This window comes from Mirounga leonina, unplaced genomic scaffold (assembly GCF_011800145.1).
Source record: "Mirounga leonina isolate KUSES-001 unplaced genomic scaffold, KU_Mleo_1.0 Mir_418, whole genome shotgun sequence".
In the NCBI taxonomy this organism is placed as follows: Eukaryota; Metazoa; Chordata; class Mammalia; order Carnivora; family Phocidae; genus Mirounga; species Mirounga leonina.
In genome coordinates, this window is record NW_023270739.1 from 3,421,754 (window position 1) to 3,431,830 (window position 10,077).

The 10,077-nt window shown below is 57.5% G+C and overlaps 1 protein-coding gene across 2 annotated transcripts in view; it reads left to right on the plus strand.

Annotated features, from left to right (window-relative positions):
• The window catches only part of NFAM1 (NFAT activating protein with ITAM motif 1), a 59,457-nt gene that overhangs the window by 24,134 nt on the left and 25,246 nt on the right, over nt 1-10,077 (plus strand). For both annotated transcript variants that reach the window (XM_034987372.1, XM_034987371.1), the window contains exon 2: nt 8,566-8,895. In XM_034987372.1, coding sequence (XP_034843263.1) covers nt 8,566-8,895 — 330 coding nt within the window. The remainder of the gene's footprint in view (nt 1-8,565; nt 8,896-10,077) is intronic.

Here is a 10,077-nt window from a genome sequence, read left to right on the forward strand (position 1 = left end):
CTTCCTTCCTTCCTTCCTTCCTTCCTTCCTTCCTTCCTTCCTTCCTTTCTTTCTTTCTTTCTTTCTTTCTTTCTTTCTTTCGAGGTGGAGAGGGGCAGAGAGAGAGGGAGAGAGACAGAATCTTAAGCAGGCTCCATGCCCAGAGAGGAGCCTGACATGGGGTTCGGATCTCATGACCCTGAGATCACGACCTGAGCCGAAATCAAGAGTTGGACGCTTAACCGCCTGAGCCATCCAGGCACCCCTCTCTTGTTATCTTTCTAACTCAAAATGTGATCCTGTCAATCCCTGATCCAGAAGCCCACCGAAGCTCCCCCTGGGTTTCTAGGTCAACATTTGCCCCCCTCCACCTCCCTGAGCTCCCCCAAACCTTACAACTCCACAGCACCTTTTGAGTCCCCCAACTACCAATGATGGTGGGTATCTTGTTTCAAGACTTCTAGAAGCTTCATCCAAGAGCTTTTTGCGCTTAAACTTCCCTCTCTGCACCCCTCCCCCACCTGGCTGCCTCCTACTCTTCCGTCAAAGTCCAGCTGGGTAACGTGATGTGGGAGACTCATCACCATGTCCACAGCCATGATGTCAGCATGGCAGAATGGCGGGCAAGTTCGATGTTCTTCTGGACTCTTCTCTTTGGTGTCTAGAACTCCTACAGTGAGCATGTTTCCCTTTTATAATGTGGGGGGGGGGGCGCGGCTGAAGAATTATAATTTAAAAAAACAAAGACCCAATCCAAGGGTCACACCTCCTGGAATCCTCTGCCCCCCTCCCAGCTGGGTTGGGTCCCCTGCTCTGGGTTTCTGCAGGCTCTGTGACTTCCCTTTATCTTCCCACATTCCAGCTTCATCAGTGAGCTCTGCCCAGTGGCAGGGCCTGGCCCTCCCTGGCAGGACTTTGGGTGAGCACCCACTGCAAGGGAGTGCCCTGGTGGGGTCCACCCCCTCGCTCCGTTTCTCCTACACCCATCCAGGGACAAGGACCTCCCTTGTCCCTCACTCTCCCTCGTTGGTCCTACCGCCATCTCCACCCCATCCCGACACCCTTCTTTGAGGGCAGAGGAGGGTATAAAGGGAGAAACTGAGTCTCCAGCTGTCGTAGGCCACACCCTCAAACGAGCTACAAAGTTGGAGAAACTTGCCTTTTCAAACCAGCTGAAGGAGAGGTGACCATACCAATGCTAGTTAATACCCACGAAGCGTCTACGTTTCTGGGACCAAACATTTGACATTCTGCACTGTCCCCGCGTGGCCACGGTGCACCCAGGGTCCAGAGTCTGGAGGCTTTAGAACAGAATGCAGGCAGGCTGTGGAAATGGCCCCCAAGGCAAGCCACATCCCTAGGCATCTTTGTAATTCGGAGGTGTTGAAAGATGTGACAGCCGGTCTGATAGCAGTGTTCCGAGCGCATCAGCACTAAAAGCTTCATAATACACACTCTCTGTTCAAAGGTTGCCTTCCAACGCCTGCTACACGCTTCTCCCTAATCAGCCACTTGGCCACGCGCCGCTGTGTTTGATGCGCGGGTCCTGAAGGACTCCCCCGTTTTTCGGGGGCATCCTGGGATTCATGCTCGGGCAAATGGCCAGAGCCCTGTGATAAAGCCAGCAGCCCCACATCTGTGGCTTCCCAGCAGCCCTTCAAATGGGCCTTAAAGAAAAAAAAAAAAAGGCATGGCTCTGAGAGATGCCAGAATTAAATTGGAGGGCAAAACCCCATGCCTAAAATAAGGACCGTGGGAACTGCTTTCTTCTGTAGCTGGAGAATCAAAGTGCTTTCCTTTAAAATCAACCTGACGGGGGGATGGATACTTTTGATCAGCACGTCTGGACTCACACCCTTGGCTGTCGATGCTGATGCTGGGGGCCACAGAAGGGATTGAGTTCCAGGCAGAGTGACGAGCTGGGGCCAAGGCCTGGGCCAGGTGGGTCAGAGGGGCCGCGAGGAGGCCGGGGCAGCTGGGGAGAGCGGGGAGGGAGGGCGTGCCTGATGCTGGGGGCGGGGGATGTCTTTGCTGCAGTGAAGGAGGGGCGCTGGCTGGCCCATTGGGCACTCGGCTGGTGCTGCGGCAGGACCAGTCTGTACAGGGCTCATGGGACCACTCGCTTCTGCTCTGGAAGCCACAGACTCTCCTTGAGCTGGACATCAGTGGCTGTCCCCCTTAAGCAGCAGGGTCAGTTCTGGTGAGAACCTTTGTCCCCAGATCCCATAGGCTGCCTGATGTGTCTGCCTATTAGATGACCCAAATCTAGAGAAATGGCCTCTGAATGTTTAGCTCCCTTTAAAGGGACGCAGCTCTTTTGTTTGAGAGATGTTTTCTTTTTCCTGCTCTCCGATTTTAAATCGCGGCATAGGGCAGCGGTGAAGAGTGTGCGGTTAAGGACCCAAAGGGACCCCGCTTAAAATCCCGTCCCCGCCACTGACTAGCTGTACTGCTGGGCAAACCTCTTCCTTTCTCAGAGCCTCGGGTTTCTCCTCTGCAAAAGGGGAGTGTGCCCCCAGGGACAGTAGCGTTTTATCATCACGTGGCTTTTTTTTTTTTTTTTTAAGATTTTATTTATTTATTTGAGAGAGAGAGAATGAGAGAGAGCACATGAGACGGGGGAGGGTCAGAGGGAGAAGCAGACTCCCTGCCGAGCAGGGAGCCTGACGTGGGACTCGATCCAGGGACTCCAGGATCATGACCTGAGCCGAAGGCAGTCGCTTAACCGAGCCACCCAGGCGCCCCAAAGGTGACCCAAAGTTAAGGAATGCGTGTTACAGCACGACCCTGTCTGAACCCAGCTGTATGACTATACCTGAAACCAGGTCACAAAAAGCACCCTTATTACCCACAAAATGCTCCATGGTTCTATGTTTTTAAACTGCTTGTCCTCACCATGTAAAGTGATTTCAGCCTTCTTCCTGGGTCCCCTCTGCTGGGGCACCCCAGCAGGGTCAGCAAGATGGTTTGTGGTTTCCTTGGGAAGCAGCAGAGCCAGGCAGCTCTCTGGCGGGGTGGGGGCGCAGGGAGAGGAGCCCGGATTCTGCTGTCAGGTGGATGCAGGGTGCTTTGTGTAGGGGGTGCGGGGGGGCAGATAGGGTAGGCATTCTTCCTACATCTGGGCAAGTTCTTTGATTGTGAATCCCTCCCCCCAGGGACTTGGCATGGGGTCCCTGGGCCAGGGTGGGAGTGGGGCCCCTCCAACCAGCTCTCAAGACTGAAGTTCAAGTGACCACAGATTCAAAAGAAGAACTGGAAAAGGAAGGATCTGGCGCCAGTGGGCAGTAGACAAAATCTTTCCCAACAAGGGCAACAGATAAGCAGGAAGGGGGGAGGGCAGGAGGAAGCTGCTGGGGGGGCAGGTTCTCCATGCCTGCACACAATGGACACCTGGCAGGGGAGCCTGGTGCACCAGGCCCGGGGTCTGCAGCCCAGGGGGTCACCCACTCCCCTGTGGCCGGGCCAGGGCCCAAGGCGGTAGAGAGACTGTCATGTGTGGAGGCCACCCCATGTCACGTGTGCCCTGCCCGGTGGGCCTGGTACTTTCTAGGCAGAAGGCTCAGGCTGGCATTTGCCTTTCTAGACTCAGCAAAGACTCAGGACTCCTCTGACTTCCTTGCCTCTTTCTTGTCCCTGGGGAAAGGCAGCCTGGCCCTGTGGCTGCCTCAGAACGTTCCCGGCGCCATTTCATCCCATGACCACCCTGTCAGGTTGGCATTGTTGCTCTCCTCTTTTTCAGGGGAGACACCAAGCTTCAGAGAAAGAAAGCCACCTGCCCAAGTTTGCACAGCTTTTGGGTGGCAGAACCGGGGTCCAAACCCAGGCCTGATGCCTCAAGAAACTAGGTTTTTCCCAGGCAGCCCCCCACACCCCGTATTCCTGGCAGGGTCCCAGACTTCTTAGCAGTCCTTGGAGCTGCTGAGAAGTGAGGGATGGAGGACACGCCATCCCTCAAAACACTCTCTCCTGCAAAGCGGTGTCGCCCGTGCTGTCCAGTGGAACTCTCTGTGCTTGCGGCGGGCGGGGGGGCGGGGGGGGCGGCAGGGGGCTCGAGGATGCCTTATGAGTAACCAAGCTCTGGGGCAGGGCTGGGCTGGGCTGGGGGCCCCGGGGAGCAGTGTCCTTTCAGGCACCGTGCTACAACTTGTTCCCAATCCCATCTCGGGCTGGCCCTGCTCCTCGCCCTCCTCCCTCCACGGACCTGACCCTCCAGGCAGGGGTGCCCCACTTCTGGCTCACACTTCTCCCATCCTCCCCCTGGAACTGCCCTTCACAGTTCTTCTCTCCTCCGACCTGCACTGGAAAGAGTGGTGTACTCGGGCAGGTGGGAGGTCCAGCCGTCCTCACTCTCATCCCCTCCTTGACCTGCCCCATCTCTGCCCTCACAGCACATGGCCACCTCCAGACCCTTCTCCCTCTCAGGCAGGGAGCTCTGCGAATTGAATGAATCCATCTCCCTGCAGAAAACAAACCAGGCTCCTGGCGACACTTTCCACCCTGTGCCCGTCCTGCCCTAGGCCGCGCCGAGGACTCACCCGCCTCCTGGAGAATTATCCGAAGAGCAACTTTGTGTTGCTCCTGAGGCCCTTTAGGCCTTTGGTCTCGGGGACACGTCCCCCGGCACCTGGACGGAAAGCCAAGCCAGCCTGAGCTCTTCCGGCCCCTCTGCCCTATGGTCACTCACAGTCAAAACCAAGTCCTGCTTCTTCATATCGCCAACCAGAGTGACAGCCAAAGGCTGAACTTGATGCACGCTGGAGGCGGAGTCTGGGACCTGTATGACAATAAGGGGTGAGGGCCCTCTTCCCTTCTTCCCCCCAGGCTCCCTGGTGGTCCTTCCCCATGCGTCAGCTGCGTGGAGAGGGACAGGGACAGAGCAGGAAGAGGGCAGAGGAGCCCTGCTGGTCAGGGGCTGTGGATAGCTGGCCCTGTGCCCCGGGCACTTGTAGGGTTTGTAGTGGACCCCCTCGGGCACTTCCGTGGGTCACTGGGGTGTGCCAACCAACTCTCCCTCCCTCCTCAGCCCCAGGAATCCGAGTCCCCCCTCCCCCAAGTCCTCCTCCCTGGGCTGTGTGCCCCTCTTGGCGGCCCTTGAGCAGAATCTAAGAGGATCCCCCGGCCGGCTCACTCTGCCCCGGCCCACCGTGTTCCACAGGAGACCTGCTGCCTTGACCTGAACAAGGGACAAATGGTGATACAGCCACCACCAGGTGCAATGGACACCAGCCACTGCACCATCCCCGTGCACTCAGGGGGCACGCCACAAGCTTTGGGAGGGTCCCGCTGGAGCCACTCTGGGTCTGGGGTGAGAAGCAGGTGCCCGAAGGGCAGGCCAGGTGCCCCTGCAGCCCTCTCCAAGCCTCTCTGCACCCCTGCTCTCTGTCATGCAGCCACCGGGCCTAAAACTGGGATAAGCTGTGACTTGTGCCAGGAATCTGACGGACCCCTGTCCTCAGCATCTGATGTCTCCTGCGCTGTGTGCCATGGTGGGCGCTCCCCGCCCTGTGCCAGGCCACGCTCGACTATGTCCCTGACCCCGCGGCTCGGCCCTGGGGGCTGGTGTCACATCCTTGGCACCGACGAGCCTGGGCTCAAATCCTGCTCCACCACTCAGGAACTCTGTGGCTTCGGGCCTCTAAGACCCCCTCGGGTCTTGTCTGCACAGTGGGACTGCAGATGTTGTCTCGAAGGATTGTCGTGGCGTTCAGTTGACATGGGCCTGTGTCATGCCCAGCCAGAGTATGCTTTCTTTATCTTTTCTTGCCCTTCTGTCCTTGGGCTATTTCCAACCTGCTGTCCATGTGTGTTCCTGCTTTCCGTTCACTGATGACCTCCAGACCTCCAGGTCACCAGCATGTCGCTCCCCCACACCCCTAGACAGGCTTAGTGGTTCCCTCCCACCAGCCCTCCCAGCCCTGGCTCCCTCTGCTTCCCTGTTGCCAGGCAGGGAGCCCCTCCAGGCCGGGGGTGGGACCTGTGACCTAACTGGTATTCCTTAAATGTTCGTGGGAGTAAACAAATGGTAGCCACAAGCAATTTGTGGACACAGGAATTTCTATGAATCTCTCTGCAGCACTGAACCCTAATGGGGGGCTACTTAGCAGCCAGCTGGACCAGCCTGCACCGCAGAGGGGGCGTCTTGGAGGGACGGTCCAGGATGGGGGTGGGAGCTAGGCTGCGGTGGTCCAAGCTCTGGGGCGCTAACACCCCCAAAAAAGAAGGGGCAGTGGAGGCCATAGGATGCACCATCGGGCCAGAACCAGTCTCCTTCTCGGCAATGGCAGGCCTCCTTCTCCTTGCTTTTCACCTGCTGTCCCCAGACTGGCTGTCCTTCCCCCATCGACAGAGACTGCCTCCCTCCTCACTCGGACGGAGACTGTGGTTTCTCCCGAGGTCTGAGGCTCTCCTCTAGGGCAGACCCAAGCCGGGGCCATGCATGGTCATGATCCTAACCCTCTGACCTTAAAATAACGAATCCTGGAAGCATACGGAACGACAGTCCTCTATTTTTAAAGATTTCCCCCAAATTGTAAAGATTGGCTTAATCACACTAACACATTCCATCATTTTCTAGAAGGATACCTCAAATGCAGACAATTTTTTGTGGATGGATGGCTTCCTGCCAGGACAAACAGGAAGGACAAACAGCCTTATAGTATGGCCAGTGCGCCCAGCCTCCCCAGGCCTCTTAGACACACCAAGAAGAGAAGCAGGAGGCCCCGGGCGGGGGGAGGAGAGCCCTCAGTGCCAGCCCCGGTGTGGTCACTTTCCTGGTGGTTTTGGTCAGGTTCCCACCTCCCAACCCCCAGCAGGGAGCACTGGCCACCTGGAGTGCCAAACAGGAGAATGTGGCTCGAAGTCAGAGTGGGTCCTGAGCTGAGTCTGGAGGACTAGGTGGGAGTCCCAGGCAGGGGGGCCTGCAGGGGTGGATGCAGCGCACAGGAAGTGGCCCTTTGGGAGGGGGGAAGGACTGCAGCGTGGCCTTGCCGGGGAGGGCAAATCAAGTCCATCTCAGCCCTTGGCCCCTTGTCCTTACCCGGGATCACGCAATGACCCCTTCCTCCACCCGCCACACCCCTGCCCTGGCCGCCGTGTCCCAGGCAAGCTTCAACCCTGAATCAGTGCTCCTTGTTTTTAGGACAGTTTGAACATAGTGTTGTAGTTAAGCCACAACGACCACCCTGCAGTCGCGCCCAGAGACATCAAGGACCTGTGAAATCCTTCCCGCCCCACTCAGCAGAGGAGAGCCCTGGGTCCCAGCCCAGGGGCTCCTCCAGGTGTGAGCATCGTCATATTCATGCAGGGCAACGAAGCCGGTCCGCTGGGACATCCAGCCCATTGCCTGGAAATGACACTGCTTTTCCTTCTTTGGAGGAGGGGCGATCTCTTTAGTTACTCAACAGGAAGCTCAAAATACCAGTGCGGCCGGAGCTTCAGGGGACTGACTGGTTTAGAGGGCCACCTCTGTCCTGTCCCCAAGTCTTCCAGAGGCCCTGGCCTCACCTCCCCTGGGGACCCAGTGCAGGGCTCAGAGGAAGAGCCCAGAGACGAGTCCAGCCTGGCTTCACACCAGGCCCCGGGCAGGGGGCCCTCTATTTCCCCAACGAAATAAATCTGGCAGCTCCCTCGGAGTAACTCAAATGCGTGATCTTCTCCTGATTAACAGCCTGGCCGGCATGTTCTTGGCTGCTTGCTGCCGACCTCAATTTAGAACAGTTCGGCTGCTGGAGAAGGAAGGTGCTGGGGGACGAGGCATATTGAAGCTGAGGGGGCTTGTGTGCCTCCGGGAGTCTGCCGGAGGGTGGGAGGCCCAGCCGGGCAGGTGCTACTGTTTTCCTAGGAGCCTGTGATGAGGAGGGGTGTCCAGGTGTCCAGGAGGGAGGAGGCTCCCACAGGTACCTGCCTTTGTAACGGTCATCGAACGTCCTGGTCGTGGCCCCAACAGCTACCTCTGTGCTGTTGGAAAGCTGCTCTTGGGGCATTGCTCGTTACAGTCTACAAAAACTTGACAAATTCTTCTCCGAGCTCCGATTCAGGGCAAGGCTTGTCTCTCCTGATGCCTGGCATGCCTCCTCCTTCAGGCTGGGGGGAGCCGTGGCTCCTCTCTGTGTGTCCACTGCCGGGAAGTTCTTCTTCCTGCCAGGAAGCGTTTCTTTATCTTGTCTCCTGCCTCCTTCCTCTTTACTTCTCATCCTTCAGCAGCTTTGGGTCTTCCCAAACTGGGGCTTTTATCCAATGTGGCTTCTTGGCCTTTGAGCAGGAGAGTGGTTAGGACTGTGGGGTCTGGAGTCTGCCCGCCTTGGGCAGGGTTGTAGCTCTACTCTATCCCTGCTGAGAGAGTGAAAGCTAGCAGCTTGACCTGCCCGACCCTCGGGCTCTTCTCTCTGTGAAGTGGAGCTCTTACACACTTTGCCTTGGGTGTGTTGGGAGATGGAGAGTTCTCTGTGTAAAGCACTTGGCACAGTGCCCGCCCACGGTGACTGCATGAAAGGTGTGAGTGTGAGCCGAGGTCCTCGGGAGAAGGTAGAAGGGACTGAAGAGACCCGGAGGGTAAGCTCCCACTCGTTCCTTTTTCTTCCCCTGCAGGAGAGCATTCGGTGATCCACACTGGTGCCCCCATTTTGGTCTCTCTGGCCAACAAGTCCATTTCCTTCGACTGCCAAATCACTGACCCAGACAGCTCCAGACTCAAGAACTTCACAGCCTTGTACTTTTTTGTGGACCTCCAGAACCAGCGGAGCCCCAGTGAGCAGATCAAGTGCCCACCCGACCTGGGCAACGAGAACCAGACGCACACTCTGAGATGCTTGGTCACCCCCCGGCTGCCCAATGCATCGGCCACTGGTACCTACTATTGCTCCGTGGTCTGGCCGGAAGTCCAGAAAATCAGCGAAGGCGTCTTCATCCTGGTCAGAGGTGAGGCTTCCTGCAGGACCCAGAGGTTTCACACAGCAGAATTTGGGGCACAGGATATAAGAGGGGAATAGGAGCACCTGGGTGGCACCTGGGTGGCTCAGTCGTTAAGCGTCTGCCTTCGGCTCAGGTCATGATCCCAGGGTCCTGGGGTCGAGCCCCGCATCGGGCTCCCTGCTCGGTGGGAAGCCTGCTTCTCCCTCTCCAGCTCCCCCTGCTTGTGTTCCCTCTCTCGCTCTCTCTCTCTGTCAAATAAATAAATAAATAAAATCTTTAGAAATGAATAAATAAAGCGGGGCATATCTGCCTCATCGATCAGATTTGGCAAAACACAAGTGTCCTCGGGGAGCCCCTGGCTGCACAGGTGTGCTGACATCTACCTTGATTTGGGAAGGGCAGAAGCCTGGGATGCAGATACGTCTCTGGCCACGTCTGGCAGGTGCCTGAGAGAAGTCTCTGGCACCTTATGTGTGCGTGTGTGTGTGCGTGTGCGTGTGGGTTGGGGGGGTGCATGCACGGTTGGGCTCACGCACATGTGTGTCAGGGGCAGCACTTGGCTCATGTACGTGTTTCTGGGAAAGGTTCCTAGTTTCATCACATCCCCAAAGGAGTGATGACTGTAAAAAGTTATCATCGGCAAAGCCATGAGGCTCTGACCTGCCTCTGTGTTTCCCACCAGTAGGGGCTGGGATTTGGGGACGCTGTGGAGCTGGGCTGGCCCGGATGTGGCTAGGGGCCCGGGCTTCATGGCAATACCCTGCCCGTCAAGGGCTTTTATGGGGATGAATGAGATCCTGCGTGCAAGGGCTGGTGTCTGGTAATAGGAAATGTTTGATAAATAACAGACACGGATGTGCCTGGCACGTGGTTGGCACTTGGCAGTTTTTTGCCAGCCAGATGGATGGACGGAGGGAGGGAGGGAGGGAAGAAGGGAGGGAGGGAGGGATAAAAGGATGGATGGCTCAAGGGAAGGGGGCCGGGCTGGGCCCTTCACTTTCCCCTGGTGCAGGCCAGCCTCCTGCTAGGCCCAGGCCAAACCCATCCCCCCACCCGCATCACACCTGCCCACGTGACCACCTTTCCACATGCGGAAAACAGAAGGCCTGAGAGATGACGCGACTCGCCCGGGGTCCCACAGGCAGCTCCGGGGTCCCACAGGCAGCTCCGGGGTCCCACAGGCAGCTC